A 22,662-nucleotide genomic window follows, 5' to 3' on the forward strand; every position below is an offset into this window, starting at 1 on the left:
TACAGACATCTGTCAACCCGCATCCGCAGCCTTCCCATGTCTGGCAGCAGCGAAGGTCTGCTGCTCGATGTCCTAATTGTAACTAGTCACATGCTCCGGGTCGGGAGTCCTGAATTGGTTAGAGTAAAATTTGCCATTTCTGCAAGAAATTCAACCACTTTGCAAAATGTTACTGTTCCCATGCGACTCAATCCGTCTCAAGGCCGAGTTTGCACCTGTTACAACATGAGTCTGCTGATAATGAAAGCCGAGAGCTTGAGGTACCAAAGTGAAGATAACAGTTCAGCCATCCACTCTCTCCTCCCTTGCTCTAATGAGAAACTTGACCCTGAGGTAACTATGTTTGTGAATAACAGGTCTGTGATTGCAAAGATAGATACCAGTGTGAAATGCAACATCTCATTATCTGAGTTGAAAAAAATACGTAATTCTGAACATGTTAAAAATACCTCAGCCACGCTTCGAGCCTCCGGGGGGTGATGTTCTACACAAGCTTGGACCAACTGATTTAAACTGCATCATAGACTCGCAGCCTTATACACTAAAGTTTTATATCGTCAAGGAGGATTCTGAAACTGCTTGTATCAATGCATGCCACAATCTAGGCCGAGTATACTTTGGCCACGCTGTCCATCAACTCTTTCTTTCTCAGGGCCCCACTCAGCAAATATTCTCCCATTACAGAGAACTATTTAATGGTGAGCTGGGCAAACTGCCCCTTAAGTACAACATCGCCATTGATCCCAACGTCACTCCTGTGGTTCGAGCACCATATTGTGTTCCCATGCCATGTGTGACAGAGTACACAATGAACTCAAGCGGTGGTCTCCCTGGGTGTCATTGCTGAAGTTACTGACCCTTCTGACTGGATTTTCACCATGGTGGTTGCGACAAAAAAAAACAAATAGGAAATCCGTATCTGCATAAACCCCAGGGATCTCAACACAGCTATTAAATGCCTGTACTACCCTATGCGAACGGTAGAGGAAGTTGCCTCGCAAATAGACAATGCATCCGTGTTCTTCGTTCTGGATGCCAAAAGTTCATTTTGGCAGATTCTGCTGGACCCAGACTCATCCGACCTTACTACATTCGGCACACCCTTCGGCCGTTACAAATTCCTGAGAATGCCCTTTGGTATCAACTCTACCAGTGAGGTTTTCCAGCGCATGATGGAACAACTGTTTGCGGGGTATCCATGCGCCATTATTGTTGATGATATTCTCGTTTACGGGCATGACTGGGCTGAGCACTACGCTAATCTGAAGAAAGTGTTGGACCGTGCCAAAGACATCCAGCTCAAACTCAATCACATGATGTGCAAGTTTCGGGTCCTGAATGTTACCTACGTCGGACATGTTTTCACAAGTGCTGGTCTCAGACCAGACCCATCGAAGACTGCTGCTATCAACGAAATGCCAGCTCCTACTGATGTTGCGACTCTACAAAGGTTCCTTGGAATGGTCAACTACCTGGGGAAATCTATTCCCAACCTCAGCGATATACCTGCCTCCCTGCGGGAACTGACACACAAAGACACTGAATGGTCCTGGTATACACAGCACCAAAGAGCTTTTGATATCCTCAAGTTGTAGCTGGCCAGCGCACCCACCCTCGCCTACTTCGCTTTGGAGTTACCTGTAAAGCTCGCATGTGACGCATCCCAGTGCGGACTTGGCGCTGCTTGCCCACAGACCACTACCAATGGTGACTGCAAGCCTCTTTCATATGCCTCCCGTGCACTGACTGACACTGAACAACGTTACGCCCAGGTTGAGAAAGAATTGCCCGCAGTGGTTTTCGCCTGCATGAAATTCAAAGACTTTATTTTTGGGAAGTATGTGACTATAGAAATAGACCACCAGCCGCTGGTTACCATCTTGAACAAACCCATTCACGCCGCTTCAGCTCGCCTGCAACGGATGATGATGCAGCTGCAGCGTTTTGATTTCAACATTGTCTATAAAAAAGGCAAGGACATGCACATAGCTGACACGCTATCAAGGGCCCCATGCAAAACCAGCGAACAACAACTCTCAGAACAGGACCAGTTCTCAGTGATGAAGGTATCGTATGTTACCACTGATTGTCTCAGCAGCCTGGTAGAGCACACGGCTGCTAACAAGACTCTACAATTGCTGTCCGCAGTCATCCAGCGTGGCTGGCCGGATAAACAACACAACACCCCGCTCGCGATACGCCCATACGTCCTGGTTCACGACGAACTGGTGTTACAGGACGGGATTATAGTCAAGGGCCACCAGGCAGTTGGCCCAGCTGTCCTCCGGGACAAGTACTTTGACACCATTCACAGGGGCCACCCCGATGTGGAGGCCATCTTACAATGGGTACAGAGCACGTTTTACTGGCCTGGTATGACCAAGTACATACGTGACAAAACTGAAGTCTGCGCCTTCTGCAAAAGCCTGACGCCACATCAGCAGAAGCAGCCTCGACTGGCTGCACCCGGTTCCTCCTCTACCGTGGTCCATGGTAACCACCGACATATTCGAATGGCATGGGAAACACTATCTGGTTCATGTCGACTCTTATTCGGGCTGGTTTGACATCGATCTACTCCAAACCATCACATCTGAAGCAGTTATCCAGAAGTTGCAACGCCATTTCTCCGTGCACGGTTCCCCTGCTCGCCTTCTATCCGACAACGGCATTCAGTTCACCGGTCAGCTTTTCAGAAACTTTGCGCAACTATGGGACTTTCGACATATCACCAGCAGCCCTGAGTTTCCGCAGTCCAACGGACTCGCCGAACGGGCCGTCCGAAGCGCAAAACAACTTATGGAGCATTCTTATCTTGCAAAATCTGGCGTCCACCTGGACCTGCTCCATTTAAGAAACATTGTCAGGGATCCCATACTGGGTTCCCCAGCACAACGACTGAAGTCTCGTCAAGTCCGTGCTGCCCTGCCTGTACCCCAGCAGCTTTTGCAGCCACAGGTTCGTTCTCCTCCCACAGTCCAGAAACAACTACAATTCAAGCGCGATGCGCAAAAATATTTTTTTCGACAAATCCAGAAAGCCACTTAAACCTCTCTCCAGTGGACAGGTTGTTCGCCTCCAGACCAACAAGGGCTATGGCCGTCTGGGTCACATCCACAGCCCTGCCAAAGAACCGCGCTCTTACATGGTTAGCGTGGACGGGGCCATTTACAGATGCAACCGTCAACATCTCCTTCCTGTGACGGAACCGCGTCCTGTGACTCCGGATCCAGAGGTTTTGCGTTTTGTATACCCTCCCACTACCGGGCCGGCTGCTTCACTATCAGACACTGTGTCCCCTGCAGCCTCTCCACGGCGTTCAACTATTATACCACCTCCACCAGGCGGGTCGCCGGTCATTTCCCAGTTCCCTCCCCGGTCACTTCACCGGTGGAAGGAGATGCAGATTTGTACCGCACACGTGCTGGACGGGTCAGCGGGCCTCCCATTAGATACGGTGATTTTGTGTAACTATCTATACTTGCCCGTATGCGATATTAACGTTCCGGCTACAATATTGTTCGGCCACCATGTTTCCACGTATCTATGCTCTATTCTGTTTCTACAAGGAGAAATGTAGATTGGTTATTTCCTACTAACCAATTGTAGTGCTTGTTAGTAGTTGCTCCGCCTAATATGCGGTTTATATTACTAATTCAGTCTGAGTAGCTGTTAGGTACTGTAAAGTTCAGCTGACCAATGCTGTAAGTGGACTTTAATAAATATGTGTTGTGTTTTGATATGTGTACGACTCCACTCATTACAGAAATGTCCGGTATCAGCCCTTCAATAAAGAACAGAACAGTTCACAAAGTCTGTTCATGTGGTTTCACAAAGATAAGTTTTACTACTTCTCTTCACCACAAGGGGACACTCAGCTCTTATTATCTGAAATTGCACTGACCATTGCAACCAACAAGTAGGTTCATTCCTTCGATTCAAGATCCAAAATAAAGGTGTGCAGCTTTGCAAATCAGTTCCTGTCTCTACTACATCAATGACAATTGTTTTTACATTCTGTATTACTGTGTATTGAGTTGTGTCTAACCCTTTATGTTAGGAATTCCTGTGGTTTTAGGAAACGGGTATTTTTGGCACTCCTTCACATCGGTTCAACTCCAGAACCGATCCATGAAAACTCAAGCTTCTCAAAAGGCCAGAGTGTTTTATTGTCATAGGTTTCAGATAGAACAATGAAATTCTTCATTGCTGCAGCACAACAGAATATGTAAAATAGTACACTATAAACAAGAGGAAAAGAAGGTGTGTGCATGTCTGCCCCACTCAGTTACTCAACTATGAATTTCATATAGCATCACGGGACATCCGAAAACCAATTAAGTTCTTTTGTAGTGTGATGACAATTAAATGTATCAACAATGAAAATGATAGCAACCAATTTGTGCAGAGCGATCATACATAAATAGTTCTGCGCTAGTGATCAAATAGTCAGTGTTAGTGATGCTGGTTTAGGGATAGACGTTCTCGAGGACACGGGGCCTAATGAATGACATGAAGGATTTTGATCGGTTGGGCAGGTGAGCTGCTGAGTGGTTAATGGAATTTTATATAAAGAAATACGAGGTGTTATGGGACATCTAAAATGGGCAGGACCTACATAATGAATGGTTGGGCTTGGGGAGGGATCTAGAGGTGCAGATGAATAGTTCATTGAAAGCAGTGTTGTAGGTGGAGAGGCGGTCAAGAAAACTTTTGGCACATTGGCCTTCATCAGTCGGAGTATGGAGTATAGAGTATAGTTTGCTCCTTCCCTATTCCTTTTCTCCAGAGATGCTGTTTGACCCACTGAGTTATTACAGCATTTTGTGTCTATCTTCAGTGTAAACCAGCATCTGCAGTTCCTTCGTACACATATTGAGTTGGTTCAATGGTCCTTTATTGTCATGTGTACTGAGGTGCAGTGAAATTTGATTTACTATCGTCGTACAAAGAAAAAAACAACAAGACACATTACTACATAAAGATTAAACATACACTTAAACAGCCACCACAGCAGCATGTGAGAACCCCCATGGCTCACTGCATTAGTAGAGACCCACAGCCATCAGCTCAATGGCCGGGCCACACACACACACACACACACACACACGCTCTTCATGATGTGATTAGAGTTGTACCGATCGCTGTCACTCCTCTGCAGTCCCTGTCCGCCCGAACAGTCAGAAAGTCCTCCGCACTCGCAGCAGATGCCAGGAAGTTCTCATGGAGTGATGTCCCTGCACCCACCAAGATCACTGCACTCACGGCAATCCCTCTGAGTCCCCACCAACGCAGGCAGCAGGTCCATCATGTTTTTCAGCGACCTCACATTCCCCACCATGATGGAAGGCAAATGACGTAAACCATCTTTCCTCATCTCCCGCAGTCGGGGCAATTGAAACATCCGCAATCAGGGCGCTCGAAGCCCCTGCCGTTGGAGCTCCCAAAGTCGATCCCTAACAAAGGGACTGCCAGCTCCACGATGTTAAGGCCGCAGTGCAGGAGATACAGTGCGGAAAGGTTGCATCTCTGTCGAGGAAACATAGAAAATAGATGTAGGAGGAGGCCATTCAGCCCTTCGAGCCAGCATTGCTATTCATTGCGATCATGGCTGATCATCCCCAATCAATAACCCGTGCCTGCCTCCTCCCCATATCCCTTGATTCCACTAGCCCCGAGAGCTCTATCTAACTCTTAAATCCATCCAGTGATTTGACCTCCACTGCCCTCTGTGGCAGGGAATTCCACAAATTCACAACTCTCTGGGTGAAAAATGTTCTTCTCACCTCAGTCTTAAATGGCCTCCCCTTTATTCTAAGACTGTGGCCAACATTTTGGAATATTCGGAAAGAGATAAAAAAAGTTTCCCCCACCCCCACATAATTCAAAAACTAAAGATACACTAAAAAGTAAAAACAGACTAAAAACACCAAATGAAGAAAGGGACGAGACAGGCTGTTGGCGAGGCTGCCATGTACGACCAGGTTACAGTTATATGAAATGTTGGTGAGGCCACATTTAAAGGATTGCATTCAATTTTGGTCACCATGTTATAGGAAAGATGTTGTCAAGCTTGAAAGGGTTCAGAGAAGATTTACCAGGATGTTGCCAGGGCTAGAGGGCCTGAGCCACAGGAAGAGGTTGAGCAGACTCGGGCTTTATTCCTTCAAGCGGAATCTTATAGAGGTGTACAAAAATTGTAACGATTAATAACTTCGGAAATATAGGTGGAAATACGACGGGAAGATGTTAATCGCTACCACAGGGAAAATATGAGTAGGATGTGTGAAAATGGGAAGGCTGTGGCCTAGCGTTTGGAAGAAGCTAGGAAACACACACACACACACACTCACACTCACACTCACACTCACACTCACACTCACACACAGCAGGCAGCAGGCAGGTGGGACGAGTGTAGATGGGGCATGCTGGGCTGAAGGGCCTGTTTCTAAACTGTATGACTATGACTAATCTTGTAGAATGTTTGCATGAATAAGAATAAAGCAAATCATATCAGAATGTAATGCTTAAATCAACCAATTTCGCTACAGTTCTCTCAGTTAAGGTGAGATTTACTGATGCTTTAATTGCAGAAATTGTTTCCATGAGTTAATCCAACCTTGTTGTGATATCTTTAGATGCATCAGGTACCCAGAAGAAGACTGGCCACTAGCATCCAGTAGCAGTTCCTATTTACAGCAGTAGAACAAGCCAGGCCAAACAGTTCCCATGAACTATACTGTGCGTGTGTGGGTAGGTATATTTATGGGAAAAACAATAAGACTGAAGAACGAGTTAGAGGTTATTTTCATGGTTCAGATTTCTTGTGTCCGTGAGATGTGGGTGATGGTGATGTGACAGTGTTTTCTTTTGCATGTTCACAGGATGCCGGTGTTACTGGCAAGACCAGTTTTTGTTGCCCATATCTAGTTGTCCTTGAAAAAGAGGTGAGCCAATCTCATGACCGCTGCTGTCCTTGTGGTGGAAGAACTCTCACACAGCTGACAGGAGGGAACGTTTGTATTGTGAAGAATTAGAGATGTAGCCCTGTCTTCGGCACCATAATCCCAACCTGTCTCATCTCCAATCTCCTGGACCTAGGACAGCATCCCCTTCTGCAACTATATCCTTGCCTTTGTGACCCATGGACCACAATTCATGAGTATAGGCGACAAAACGTCCTCCATGATAATTCTCAACACTGGTGCTCAGGAACGATGCTTTCTCAACCCCTTGCTATACGTCATATCCATTCACAAATGGCCAGACAAATTCTACTTCAACTCCATTTACAAGTTTGCAGATGGCTCCACCATAGTGCACTTGATTTCAAATTATGACAAGATAGAGTACAGAACGAGGCAAAGAGCCTAGTAGCATTGTGTTAGTACAACCTCTCCTTCAATAGCGGCAAAACAAAGGAGGCTGTCATTAATTTCAATGACCTGATTTGGAAATGTCAAATGCAGGCTAATGGGACTAGCCAAGTATGCCAACTTGGTTAGCATGGACAAGATGGCAGCGGGGCCTGATACAGTGCAGTATAGCTCTGACACTAAACAGGGTGTGGTACATGCCTCAGTGTGTATCAATGGGGCTGAAGTGGAAATGTCCGAGAGCTTCAGGTTCCTATTTTAAATATCCCCAATATGTGCTGATCTAACCTCAGTAATTGAATGGCCATGAAAGCACATCGACACCTCTCCTTCATCAGAAGACCAAGGAAATTCAATGTCTCCAAGGACTTTCTACAGATGTCATAGAAAGTTTTCCAAAATGCAACACCTCACTCTTATCTGAATTCACCTCTATTTGCATTCCTCGCCCCACCAACCCAGCTGAACAGGATCCTCCTGTAAATTTTAAATTGTCTCCAATACCACCTATTTTAGTGTAATCTTACAAACTCACTTGTCATGCCTTGTACATTCTCAACCAAATCATTGATACAGATAACAGCAATAAGTTCAGCATCAATCTGTGAGGCACACTATCTGTCACCCTACCATCACCATCTGCTCCCTACCATGAGGCCAGTTCTGTATCCAGTTAGCTGGCTCTTCCTGAATCCCTGCGATATAACCTTCCGAGAACCATGAAGAAGCGGCAGAGACTTGGATTCAGTCATGACCTCGAGTGCTCTCTGTATGGAGTTTGCATGTTCTCCCCGAGACCGTGTGGGTCTCCTTCCAGTGCTCTGGTTTCTTCCCACAACCCAAAGACGTGTGGGTGTGTAGGTTAATTGGCCTCTGTAAATTGTCCCTAGTGTGTAGGGAGTGGGTGTGAAAGTGGGATAACATAGGACTAGTGTGATCGTTGGTCAGCTTGGACATGGGGGGCTGAAGAGCCAATTTCTATGCTGTATCTCTAAACTAAACTAAAATTAACTGTGATTAAAGGTAATTTTCCTATCATTGTAACAGTTGAACAGCTTGGGCTTTGTTTTCAGCTCGATAAGAAATTAAAATTATAGACTGTAATATAATTTACAGCTGATCTGGAGATGTTTATTTTTATATTAAAAAATAGGTTTATTTGTCAGCTGATGCCTTACATTGATGAGGATAAATTATGTAGCATGTAAAGTATGATTAGGTACAGATTAAGGCCATTCACCCTTGTGATGCTGTGATGGGTCCTTGATGGATTTATCTAATTACTGCCACTCTGCTTCTCTTTCTATGTAATCCTGTAAATTCAGTGTTGAACGATATCATCAAATCTACATCCTGTCCTTCATGTGGATCACAACAACGAATAAAGTAAAACATATATTTGCCTCATCACACCTTGGTTCATAACAAGCAAAAATCTAATCCATGTGTCATTCTACTAGATACTGTGCCTCCTTCCAGCCTGAAAAACATCCATTTTCTTCCTACCCTTTCTGCTCTCTGAGAGTCAATTTTCAATGATTTTGATCGGTGATTGTCAGTTATTTTATTCCCACATGAATCAGTTTCCCTTAATTATATCATCAAACCCATTCATAATTTTGAACAATCTGCCAAATCTCCTCTCAACCTTCATTGGTCAAAGGGTTTGACCTGACTGTCTACTCTTTGATATCATTCCGATCATCCTCTCCATTCTGATATCGTGGCATCCTGTCCAAAAAGGTGCTGATAAGGAGTAGAACGAATCATGATACTGAGGTCCAACCGATGTTATGGAGCCACAGGTCCTGATGCAGGGTGTCAAACCAAAATGTTGACTATCCCTTCATCTCTATAGATGCTGAATTATTTTTTGCGTGTTTTATCCCCATACTATTGCTCCTGAAATAAAGCAGGGATAGAAACATAGAAACATGGAAAATAGGTGCAGGAGTAGGCCATTTGGCCCTTCGAGCCTGCACCGCCATTCAATATGATCATGGCTGATCATCCAACTCAGTATCCTGTACCTGCCTTCTCTCCATACCCCCTGATCCCTTTAGCCACAAGGGCCACATCTAACTCCCTCTTAAATATAGCCAATGAACTGGCCTCAACCACCTTCTGTGGCAGAGAATTCCACAGATTCACCACTCTCTGTGTGAAAAATATTTTTCTCATCTCGGTCGTTATAGATTTCCCCCTTATCCTTAAACTGTGACCCCTTGTTTTGGACTTCCCCAACATCCGGAACAATCTTCTTACATTTAGCCTGTCCAACCCCTTAAGAATTTTAAGGATCCCATGTTTATAATTTGTTTTAAATGCAGCCTAATCTTTGACGCAAATTCACTTTTTCCGAAGCCAGTCTTTGATTTGAGGAGCAACATCTTTATTTCCCACTACAGGGCCCCGTTGCTATGCCCACCTCACATTCTAATTCATTCTGACTTAATGCACGTTTATAAAACTAATCTAATCCCAGCCTTCTCCATTTGATCAAAGGAGCATGTTCGAACACATTCCACAATGGATTAGCCATAGAATTCAGTGATTTAAAATTCAGCTTTGGTCACTCCCAGAACGTGTTTGTTGATTCAACATCTTGAATTGATTCTTACTTGAATGAAGGCAAAGCAATAATACATCTTGACAGAAAAGGGGAGAGAAATCATAATGGTTAACACCAACACATTTAGCAATCCAGTTTAATTTCATGATTTACTGTCAAAACCTGACTTGATGTTTTCCGATTTCAAAATTACTTACAATGTTACCTTTATTTGCCAATAAGATAGCTCTGGTAAAGTATAGGATTAGTATAGATGAGTACTGATGGTTAATATACGTATCAAGTCATAGAGGAATACCGCATGGAACAGGCCATTCAGCCCACTTTGTCCAAGTTGGACTAGTCCCATTTGCCTGCATTCGGCCAATATCCCGCTAAACCGTTCCTATCTATATGTCTGTCCAAATAACTGTTAAAAGTCATAATTGTATCTGCTTCTAACGTGTCTACTGGCAGTTCATTCCAGAAAAAAAAGATCACCTGAGTGAAATATTTACCCCTGATGTTCTTAAATCTCTTCACTCTCAAGCTATGCCCTCTAGTTTTAGAATCCTCTACCCTAGGAAAAATATTATGAATGTTGACTTTATCCATGCCCCTTATGAAGATGTACACCTCCATAAAGTCACTCCTCAGCTTCCTATACTCCACAGTATAAAGTCCCAGCCTCTCTAACCTCTCCCTATAACTCAAGCTTGCACGTCCAAATAACCACTTGATGAATCTCTTCTGCACCATTTCCCACTTAATGACATCCTTCCTATAGCTGGGTGATCAGACCTCATGAAGTTGTACACCTCGATAAGGTCACTCCTTAGCCTGCTACACTCCACAGAAAAAAAGTCCCAGCTTATCTAACCTCACCCAGTAACTCAAGCTTGTAATTCAAAGAGTGGCACGGTGGCGCTGCAGTAGAGTGGCTGCCTTACAGCGCCAGAGACCCGGGTTCAATCCTGTCTGTATGAAGTTTGTACATTCTCCCTGTGACTGTGTGGCTTTTCTCCAGGTAATCCTGTTTCCTTCTACATTCCAAAGACGTGCGGCTTTGTAGGTTAATTGACTTCTGTAAATTGTCCCTAGTGTGTAGATTAGAACTAATGTATGGGTGATTACTGGTCAGCACAGACTTGGTGGGCCAAAGGGCCTGTTTTCAAGCTGTATCTCTAAATTAAACTAAACTAAACTGCACACAGTATTCTTAGTTTGATCTCATCAATTCTACATCATGATGTCCCAACTTTTTGTACTCAACGCCCTCCTGAATGAAGTCAAGCATGCAAATGTCTGACGTTTTTGTGTACCTTCGATTTTCCATCTTCTGCAGTTCCTTCTTAAACACTTTGTCTACTCCACTGCAAAATCTCCTCAAGGTATGCCTACTTTGAAGATGTTCTCCTCCTCTCTCCGGAGACAGTTGAAAAAGGGTTTTGGCCCGAAACGTTGCCTATTTCCTTCGCTCCATCGATGCTGCTGCACCCGCTGAGTTTCTCCAGCATTTTTGTGTACCATGCAAATGTCTTCTTCAGTACATTGTCCACCTGACTCTCCACTTTTAGGGGACCAGGCACCTGTGCTCCTATCTCCCTCTGTCCAGTGACACTCTCCAGGGCTCCACATTTACCGTGTAGGCCCTGCCTTGGTTTGACATACCAAGGTGCAAACCTCACATTTATCCAAGTTAAATTCCATTTAGCCCATCTTCCCAGCTGGTCTGGATCCTTTTGTAAACTTAGATATTCTTTCTCACTGTGCACTATACCACCAATTTTGGTGTCATCAACAAACCTACTAACAATGTTAACTACATTTTCATCTAAATTATTAATGCACAGAACTAACAACAGTGCACCCAGTACCGACTCCACTGGTCACAGTCCTGCAATCAGAAAAAAAAACCTTCACCATCAATCCTTTGACTCCTTCCTCCAAGCATATTTTGAATCCATTTACCTTGCCCACCTTGGATTCTATGCACCTCTGAGATGGTGAATGAGAGAGCCTGCTTCTATACTGTATGACTCAATGAACTCCACAATGCGTATCATGCCACCCACTACACTATGTGTAACATACAGTAGTCAATTACCCAAAGAGCAGGTCTTTGGCAGAAGGACCAAACTGGAACATCTGGGAGAAGCCCTCGTAGTCTCCCAAAGTGCAGACTCCACAGAGACAAACCCAGGGTGTTGCATTTGTATGGTAGCAGCACTAAATGCCATGTCACAATGCTAACCTGTCGGATACCGTGTTGCTTGAAAGAAGGGTTGGAAATATTGTATTTATTTCTGATAAATACCCCTTAGAATAGATGTCAAGATTTTGGACAAGTTGGAGAGGGGACACTAGAAGTCAGAGCTGGATGCACTTTTGGTTGGGATATAGCGTGGGGAATATAACACTGATGTTTGATGACAATGTAAAAAGTGATAAGGGAAATGCATTGAGATTTAAGGAAAGTCATTGCAATGGGTAGTAGAAACATAGAAAATAGGTGCGGCCATTCGGCCCTTCAAGCCAGCACCGCCATTCATTGTGATCATGGCTGCAAGGTGACGTACAGACGAAGGGCCGTTGACCTGAAATGTTGACTTGGTTTCTCTCTTCTTAGATGACCCCACCAATGCTTCTGGCATTTTGTCTTTTTGATACAGTTTAATGTCAGATATTTTGGTGAAAAAAAAACATGAACAATTCTATATTCTTCAGGGAAATACAAGAAAGGACCTGGATCAACACAAGCTAGAGGCTCAAATGCATAGTAAGAATTGGCTTACATAGTTTGTCCCCGAGAGCCTCTCGATCCGTGAGTACGTCTTGAACTGTGATTACTGTTGTAAGCTGAGGAAACATAGCAGCCAAATTCACATATAAACAACCTGCAAAAACAGGGGACATGTGACGAATTAGATGAATTTATTTTAGCACTGTTAGTTGAGGGATGAATATTAACCAGATAAAGTCCACTGCATTACTTCAAATTCTGTCACGGGACTTGCTCTATTCTTCAGGAGAGAGTCTCACTTTAACATCTCATCCAAAACAAACACCTCTGACAGGAGATTCAGACACAATAATGCGCCTCATTGGGGTATGACATGAAACCACAAACTGTTGGCTCTCAGCAAGAACTATTCTACTGAGCCAACCAAGTCACACAATTGAAATGTTAATCCATAATTCCAGACCCGGGAGGACATTTTCTGTTGCACAAATGTGGCAATGTTCCATTTTCCATTCCAATGGTCAAATTCCTGCAATGTTCTACTGAATCACCAGCGTTTTTATCCTCTTGATTGGTGCCCGCCAGAAACTAGCCTGAGGTTGCTCCACCCTCACTTGACAAAGGATTATACAGCAACAGAGGGAAAAGACTTCTGTTTTATCAATCTGATGGGAGCTCTCAGAAGGTGAATTATGTTAATGTTTCACACTATTCAGTTTCCTGCAATAGTTTCCGTTTATTAAAAGGAAGTGGCTTCATTAATTCTACGTGCAAAAGTGTCCATTTATTCTGATGTTTGCTTGAGTATCTTCATGCCCTTTTTGTTAATGCAAGTCTAGGACTCGCATCACAGTCTGATCCGCTTTCCATTTATTATTTAGACCATTCTATTTGTTTGGTAACAGCAAGCCTGACATTGGATGTGTTCTCTTATTGGCCGAACCAAGATGTATTTATTCATTTTTAATCGTACTGATACTTTACTATTACACTGCACTGTATTTATTTAGTGTCTTTTTTAGTTTAGTTTAGAGACACAATGTGGAAACAGGCCCTTTGGCCCACTGAGTCCGCACCAACCAGCAATCCCCACACACTAACACTATCATAAAATCATATGTGATACGAGTAGAATTAGGCCATTGGGCCCATCAAGTCTACGCTGCTATTCAATCATGGCTGATCTATCTCTCCCTCCTAATCCCATTCCCCTGCCTTCTCCCCATAATCTCTGATACCCGTATTAATCAAGAACCTATCTCTGCCTTAAATATATCCACTGACTTTGCCTCCACAACCTTCTGTGGGAAATAATTCCATAGATTCAGCACCCTCTGACTAAAGAAATTCCTCCTCATCTCCTTCCTAACAGAACATCCTTTAATTCTGAGGCTATGACCTCTGGTCCTAGACTCTCTCACTAATGGAAACATCCTCTCCACATCCACTCTATCTAAGCCTTTCACTACTCTACATTTCAATTAAGTCCTCCCTCATTCTTCTAAACTCCAGCAAATATAGGCCCAGTGCCATTAAATGCACCAGGGACAATTTACATTTATACCAAGACAATTAATCTTTGGATCCCACTTTGGAGTGTTGTATGAAACCAAAGGTCTTGGAAAAAACCCATGCAGGTCATGGGGAAAATGTACAAACTCCGTACAGACCAGCCCTTGCAGTCAGGATCGAACCCGGGTCTCTGGCGCTGTAAGGCAGCAACTCTACCGCTATGCCACCATGCCGTCTTATTCCATTTGTTGTGTTTGCACCTAAATTTTGGAACATTCTCTGCATGTGACTTAGAACATATGCGACCACTTGCATTGTGTTGAGCAATCCTTTTATGATAAACAGCAACAAATGTACAAATGTAGTAAATGGTGTCTTGCCTTTGTGGGAATACGGAACCATTTTTACCATAACATGCTGATATTCTATTCCTCTTGTTCCTCGTGGGTAAAGTGTTTGTGTGAAGTTTACATGGTCTCTCTGATATCACATGAGTTTCCTCCGGGTGCTCCGGTTTCTTCCTATATCTCAAAGATATACAGGTTGATCGACCACTATGCTACCCATAGCGTAGAGCTGAAGTAGAATCTGGGGAACGTTGACAAGAATGGTGGTAGAATTTTTTTTAAAGGCACTTATGTGGAATTAATGTAAATCGATGGTTGATATGTTGAAGGGCTGGCTTATGTACTGTATCTTTCTATGACTCCATGGCTCTCTGACTATGTCAATTCATCCAACATGGCATGTCTCATACTGAGTTGCCCCCTCTACAGATAACTCTATGTTATTCACTATGTTTAATAACATTGCAAGAGTTATACCACAAATATTCCAGAACATTAGACCAATTAACATAATGTCATCTCTTCGGTATAAACAGCAAATCTAATTCATTCCTTTCAAATCATGTATCATAAAATTGAAAAATCTTCATATTAAAGCAGAAACCCACTGTACCTGACAACAATAAGAAATAAAATTTTAACCAAATATTATGTACACATTTTTAAGATAATAACGTAATTTGGGGATTCAGATTTGCTTGTATGGTTGAGAAAGTTTGAACTGGTTTTTGCCCCCTGAATCATTGGTGGTTGACATGCTTTTTCTGATTGAGTTGATTTATTTTCTTTTAAACCTATTGAATTACATGAAGTCCATTCAATCCATTGAAAAATTCTTTCAAATTCATTTGTCCAACCTGTAATATATTGTCCTTCACACGCTGCCAATCCACCACACAAAGGCCTGAATATTATTCCTCAGTGGCTTCACAGAACTGCCACAGTATGAAAGGAAGCCATTCAGAGTCATAAAGTCACAACAGAGAACAGAAACAGCTCCTGTGGTCCTCATGTCATTGCCATCTGTTATACATATCTATACAGACCAATGTTCTTACCTTAAGTCTGTAGCTTTGATGAGTCAAGCACAGACATTTGAGTTCTTACCATCTTTATGTAAGAGGAAATGACTAGCTCCTCTTCCCTGCACTCTTCCCATAGCCCTGCAAATTCTATCTTTACAGATACATATCGATCTTGCTTTTGAACAGAGCAGTTGAATCTTCCTCCACCTTGCAGTGCATTCCAGACCCTAATTACTCGCTGTGCAAAAAAATGTTCTTGTATGACTCAGGGTTTTTTACAAATTGCCTTCTTTCCAGCCCACATAGATTCTGGCCTTTCTGGCATGGGAATAATTGAAAATACCTTTTCTGTGAATGTCCTTCATAACCTCACAAACTCCGCAGCACCAAGAAAAACAACTGCAGTTTCTCCACATAACTACGGTCTTTCATCCCTGGCATCTTTTTGGTTAATTTGTTCTAGATCTTTCCAAATCCTTAACATTAACAGAAGGCAGGAATGGGGTACTGATTGGGGATGATCAGCCATGATCACATTGAATGGCAGTGCTGGCTCAAAGGGCTGAATGGCCTACTCCTGCACCTATTGTCTATTGTCTATTAAATCGTAGCACCCAGAACTGGACACAGTACTCCATTTGTGGCCAAACCAATGTTTTATGTGGACAATGTGGATAAATGTGAGGTTATCCATTTTGGTGGCAAAAACGGGAAAGCAGACTATTATCTAAATGGTGGCCGATTGGGAAAGGGGGTGATGCAGCGAGACCTGGGTGTCATGGTACACCAGTCATTGAAGGTAGGCATGCAGGTGCAGCAGGCAGTAAAGAAAGCGAATGGTATGTTAGCTTTCATTGCAAAAGGATTTGAGTATAGGAGCAGGGAGGTTCTACTGCAGTTGTACAGGGTCTTGGTGAGACCACACCTGGAGTATTGCGTACAGTTTTGGTCTCCAAATCTGAGGAAGGACATTATTGCCATAGAGGGAGTGCAGAGAAGGTTCACCAGACTGATTCCTGTGATGCCAGGACTGTCTTATGAAGAAAGACTGGATAGACTTGGTTTATATTCTCTAGAATTTAGGAGATTGAGAAGGGATCTTATAGAAACTTACAAAATTCTTAAGGGGTTGGACAGGCTAGATGCAGGAAGATTGTTCCCGATGTTAGGGAAGTCCAGGACAAGGGGTCACATCTTAAGGATAAGGGGGAAATCCTTCAAAACCGAGATGAGAAGAACTTTTTTCACAGAGAGTGGTGAATCTCTGGAACTCTCTGCCACAGAGGGTAGTTGAGGCCAGTTCATTGGCTATATTTAAGAGGGAGTTAGATGTGGCCCTTGTGGCTATGGGGATCAGGGGGTATGGAGAGAAGGCAGGTACGGGATACTGAGTTGGATGATCAGCCATGATCATATTGAATGGCGGTGCAGGCTCGAAGGGCCGAATGGCCTACTCCTGCACCTAATTTCTATGTTTCTATGTTATAAAGGTTCATATTGGTTTCCTTAATCTCATATTCAATGTGTCTGTTTAGAAAGCCCAGGATTCCATTTACATTTTTTAAATCACTTTCTTAATATACCCGGCTATGTTCAACAAACAATGCACATATATTCTCATATCTCTTTATCCCTTTACCCTTATTAGAATTAAGTCTTCTGGTTGATATTGCATTTCCCCCCCATTTTTCCTACCCAAAGGTAACATTCCACATTCAGGACCACCGCAGTTGATCTGGTCCTCCTCTTGCTTGTCACCTTGTTTACTTCCCTTCACTTTGGGCTGTCTCTCTATGGCCCCTGCGTTGTCTCAGTGAGGCTGACAATAACTGGAAGCAACATCAGTCTCTGGAAAAAAATGACTTGAGCAACAATTCCCACCCATGTAGAAAACACAAGTGTAATGACTGACTCTTGTTCTTATTATTGCCTTTGGGTTAGACCAGACTTGGGAAGGATGGTAGAAGGATGTATTGTGTGTTCTTTTTGATTGTACCGCTGCTGACAAATTCATTTCACTGCACTTTATTGTGTATGTGATGAATACATCTGATTGATTGATTGATTGATTTGAAGCAAAATAAATTATTGTGGCATGGGCATTTAGTCTTCTTCGTGCGTATGGAGTGCACAGCCTAAAGTTGTAAGACAACTTGTTCTGTTTGATCTTCTGTTTGTGCACGGCAAGTTGATTGCATTGATCGAAACAGGGTGGACCACGTGAAGGTTGCAATCTCCCACGCATTGCCTGCCTTTTACTGACTAAAAGTCCATTCAAATTATTTGCTGCACTATTGGTTAAAAGACAACTTGCACAAAGTTGAAAGAATTTGGATGGACTTTTCCATCCAAATGCAAGTCTAAGCAACAGTCTAATAATCTTTGACAGAGCCACGGGCACAACATCCACATTACATTGTCCCTTGGCAAGTGTTTCCACCAGGGAACAAAAACATTTCAACAGGACATGCTTGCTGAGGGGTTGGTGATTGGGATGATTAAGGCAAAGATAGATAGATTCTGATGAGTATAGTATAGGTATCAGAGGTTATGGTGAGAAGGCAGGATAATGGGGTTAGGAGGTAGAGAGAGAGAGAGATGTGTATCAGTCATGATTGAATGGAGGAATAGACTTGATGGGCCGAATGGTCTAATTCTACTCGTATCCCGATATGACGATAATCCAGAGACCAGTTCATGTCCCCCTAAATTTGAAGCATCAGTTCAATTAAAAAAATTCTGGAATTGAAAAACTAGCATCAATAAAGTAACTACTAGTATTGTCTACATTTATTCACGACACTGGCGCAGGTTGTAGAGCTGTTGTCTCACAGCCCAGAGACGCAAGTTCGACCCTGACCTCGGGTGCTATGTGGAGTTTGCATGTTCCCCTGTTGGTTTTTCTCCCACATCCCAAAGAAGTGCGGGTTTGTAGGTCAATTGGCTTCTGTAACCCCCCCCCCCCCCCCCCCCCCCCAGCTCGAAGGAATTAGATGAGACGGTGGGTTAACATAGAACCAGTGTGAACGGGTGATCGATGGTCGGCATGGGATCGGTGGGCCGAAGGGCCTGTTTCCACGCACTATCTTTCAATCAATCAATCAATCCATTAACACACACGTCCTTTGGGTAAAACGTCTACCATCCTTCCCAAGTCTGGTCTGACCCAATGTTCCCGACGTTTGACACCTGACCCAATGTTCCCGACGTTTGAAGAGACCTAGCAAGACCTAGCTAGTCAGTACATTTTACCCTTGAGTGTGAGAATTAAGTGCTCCCCATCACCCCCAACAACAAACGTAATTGCCCCAATATAAAAAGTCAAGGGAGGTGACGTCGAATGAAGCGCGGCCGCCAGTAGGAGAGAGGGAAAGGGAAGAGGAGAGAGGGAGGGAGAGAGGGAGAGGGAGAGGGAGAGGGGGAGAGAGAGAGAGAGGGAGAAAGAGGGAGAGGGAGACAGAGAGAGCGAGAGAGGAGAGAGAGAGAAAGAGAAAGAGGGAGAGAGAGAGAGAGGGGAGGAGAGAGAGGGAGAGAGGGGAGAGGGGAGGGAGGAGGGAGAGGGAGAGGGGGGAGAGAGGAGAGTGGGAGATAGAGAGAGGAGGAGAGAGAGTACGAGAGTGGGAGAGGGAGAGGGAGAGAGGGAGAGGGAGAGAGAGGGAGGGAGAGGGAGAGGAGAGAGAGAGGGGAGGAGGAGGAGATGGGTGGAGAGAGGGAGAGAGAGAGAGGAGGAGGGGAGGAGAGGAGGAGAGGAGGAGAGGAGGTCTCAATGTTGTACGTCAATGTGACTGCGAACGATGATAATCTGGGCCAGTGTCGGGGGGGGGCGGGCCGTGCGAAAGGTTTTAAATAATCGAGGAAAAAGCGAGAGGAAGCTTTTTTCATTGTGGAATTGACTGGTGCCCGGGTCCCGCTCGGCTGTGTCTCCGCCTCCCCGCTCCTGTAACTTGCTGCAATCCTCTGCTCACTGGCACCGAGCGAGTGCTGAACTCGGCACAGACACACACACACAGTCCTTCACATCGCACCAGCCCATTCAGGGTAAAAATAGCCCCAGATCATAGCAACGCGGGCTGGATGTGAGAGAGTGCAGGGAACCTGTCAGCATTCATCCTCTCGCCGACGGCTCGTCAGTGGTGACCGCTCCTCCAGCCCGCAGCGCCGGTCCCTCGCTCGGCCAGCCGCCTCGCAGAGAGACAGAGACCCCAGCCCCGACCGCGCTGCAGCCCCGGCAACTCGGCACGATGCCGGCTCCCCTGATGCTCCTGAGCACCGTGGCTCTCCTGACCGCCGCCGCCGCCCCGCTCAACCCGTGCTCCGGCCGGCCCTGCCTCAACAACGGCACTTGTCTAACTTTCCAAGGGCAGGCGGCGTCCTACAACTGCACTTGCCGGCCCGGGTTCACCGGTCAGCGCTGCCAGGTAAGGGCGGGGGGGGGTGATTAATCCCCGGGGGTGGGTTCACGGCGGTGTCAGCAGGTGGTGGGGTGTGTGGGGTCCGGAGTGGGGGGTGGAGGGGGGGGGGGGAGAGGGTGGTGGGGGGTGGCGGGGCAGGGGGGGACACATCAAAACTACCACCTTGCCCGCTGGTGTGTGTGTGTGGGGGGGGGGGGGGAGATGTGGCGCCAACGCTGCCCGCCATTCTCCGCATGAGTTCCGTGTGGGACTTTGGTGCTGAACAAGGTGAGTCAATGACGGGGCCGCCCGGTTGTTGTCTGACTCCTGGCGCCGCGGACACTTTGTGCATCTCAGGGCGAGGAGCGCTCGCCTTCCTTGCACCCCTAGTGACAACATCGCGAGGGACTTGTCGAAGCCCTGGACATTGTTTCATATGTCGGCGCAAAGCTTCATCCATCCTGCTAACTTGTCCATGGCCCCACACACACACACACACACACACACACACACACACACACACACACACATACACTGGCCACAAGGGCAAGAGGGCGAATCGAAGCCAACCTGAATGACATGAAGTATCTCTGGACAATCTCTGTTCACTTTCTCTAGAGATCACACCAATGATACAATGGTTTGTGGACGGTAGATTTAACCCTCTCGCTAAGGGGAATGGGCGCAGGCAATGGGACCACCGTTAGGCAACGGTGCGCAAGGGAGAGTTGGGCCGATGGGGTTCTTTCCCCGCTGATTAGGTTGATTACTAACCGAAATCTCGGGGTTTCACCCCATCTCCTACCTGGAGCTATCCGTGGTGCTTAGAGACCCAGCACCGGTCGAATTCCTCAGTTTTGCTTGCATCTAAATCGAACATATTGCTCCACACAGGTTACACACATATCAGGTTACACACATATTGCTCCACACATATCTTCTCCTGATATTCTCAGCGAACTTCCTTTCTTATTATACATCCTTATCCTTCACTCTGGCTCTCACACAATCCCACCCACTCTCCTAACTCCACATTTCCCCTTCACATCCTCCCTCACCACTTCTCCCCATATCCCCTTTCCTGTCTATATGCACGTTTTCTCTTTTTCACTTCTTCCCTCCCTCCTCCCCTCTATGTTCTCCCGCCTTTCTCCAATCCCGATCCCTCCCTTCTTGTTCCTCCTCTCCCTTCCATCCTTTCTCCCCACTCCTTCAGCCTCCTGTTCCACCCTAGCCCTTGCCGTTCCCATGTTCTCCCCCCTGTCACCTCCCAGTCTCTCCCATCTTTTCTACCCCTCTGCTCCTTTCCATTACTCCTTCCTCCCTAAACCTGTTTTCACTACTTTCCCCTTTTCCCATCCTCTCCTACTTATTTTTCCTTCGTCCATTCTTCCTTCCTCTTCCTCTTGCCTCCTTCCTATCCTTTTCCACTCCATCCTTTCCTTTATCTGATCCTCCCTTTCACCCTCCCCCCTCCCTTTACCATCTCCCTCCCTTCATCTCCTCTCCTTCATATGCTCTCCCCTCTACCCATCTCCTCCATCAACATTACCATTCCCTCCCTCATCCTTTCTCCTTCCTCTTTCCCTTTATCACCTTCTCTATCACCCTCCCTCCTCCTCCTAATCTCGACCATCTTCATGGCCAACTCCTCTGAAAGAATAAAGTTCATTCCAGGAGGCGGCAGAAATGCAAGCCTTTAACTGCTGGGGAAGATTGACGAGTGGTAGTGATCATGCTCTTCAGCGAATAGACTGAATATTCTCATTGTTGATCAAGATTAGAATCAGCATACTCCTTGGCATACAAATACTCAATAAAACAATAGTAAAAAAATCCACACAGTTGGTACTCTTGTGTTAAGTTAATGCTAAACAATTTATTGGTTTTCCAGAGAAATGAAATTGTGATTAAGCAGCCACTGCTGCAAAGTGTCTCCTGTTTAAATCTCCCAACTTTTTTTTGCATTTGTCATCAACCGTTAATCATAACTGGTCTGTTCTGATGAGTTTTAAATTATTAACTTGCTAGATAACTAATATTTGGGGGGATACTTTGCAAGATCATTTCATTGTGGATACAGGTTTTTAATGACATCTTATACATTTGATAAAGTTTATTTTATAATTTCTTTTTTTTTCTTCCATTTCTCCCTGTCGAAGTGGGGCTTTGACAATGGAAACAGTAGCTGGCGAAAGAGCTTTGTGATGATTTACTACATTGAACACAAATTGTTGTTAATTATTGATGATAGCTGCTCTGGTCCTCCGCCATTGCTTACGTACAAATATGTATCGTAAAATGATTAATAACAAAATCCCTGTGCATTTCTGGACCCTGCCCAAGGAAGGTCTGTTACATTAGCCATGGCCAGTGGTCATTATGCCTTCTGTCGGTAAGCTCAGTGACCCATGATGCGATTCATTATTAAGCAGAAAGCTTTAGTCGGGAGAGATGTCTGTGTTGCAGTTTTGTAAGTGCAAAGGTGATGAATATTCATGCTGTAATATTACCCAATGTCACCTAAACCTCCCAACACCCAAGAAGATATTTCCACTGTGCATGCAATTTACTGTCAGCCTATCCATGTGAGACTTTATTTTACCATACATGTTGTAATTTCTCACCCCATCACTCCGCCCCACCCACTCAGAATGTTTTTCCACTGGGCATTTTGTCTGCAAGCCATTTTTTTCCAATAAATCCCATTTTCTTTA

The 22,662-nt window shown here is 44.9% G+C and overlaps 1 protein-coding gene and 1 long non-coding RNA gene across 2 annotated transcripts in view; one reads left to right on the forward strand and one right to left on the reverse strand.

Annotated features, from left to right (window-relative positions):
* Positions 1 to 4,646: 4,646 nt before the first annotated feature.
* LOC129703304 (uncharacterized) lies at positions 4,647 to 22,276 on the reverse strand. The gene is made up of 3 exons (XR_008724540.1): positions 20,751 to 22,276; positions 12,723 to 12,824; positions 4,647 to 5,529 (listed from the first exon to the last, which is right to left on the reverse strand). It is a non-coding gene; the product is annotated as an uncharacterized LOC129703304 (long non-coding RNA).
* dner (delta/notch-like EGF repeat containing) overlaps positions 19,392 to 22,662 on the forward strand; it is a 223,206-nt gene continuing 219,935 nt past the window's right edge. The window contains exon 1 of the mRNA XM_055645657.1: positions 19,392 to 19,972. Within this exon, the coding sequence (XP_055501632.1) occupies positions 19,796 to 19,972 (177 nt within the window). The 5' untranslated portion in view covers positions 19,392 to 19,795. The remainder of the gene's footprint in view (positions 19,973 to 22,662) is intronic.

This window comes from Leucoraja erinacea, chromosome 14 (genome assembly GCF_028641065.1).
Source record: "Leucoraja erinacea ecotype New England chromosome 14, Leri_hhj_1, whole genome shotgun sequence".
Classification (NCBI taxonomy): Eukaryota; Metazoa; Chordata; class Chondrichthyes; order Rajiformes; family Rajidae; genus Leucoraja; species Leucoraja erinaceus.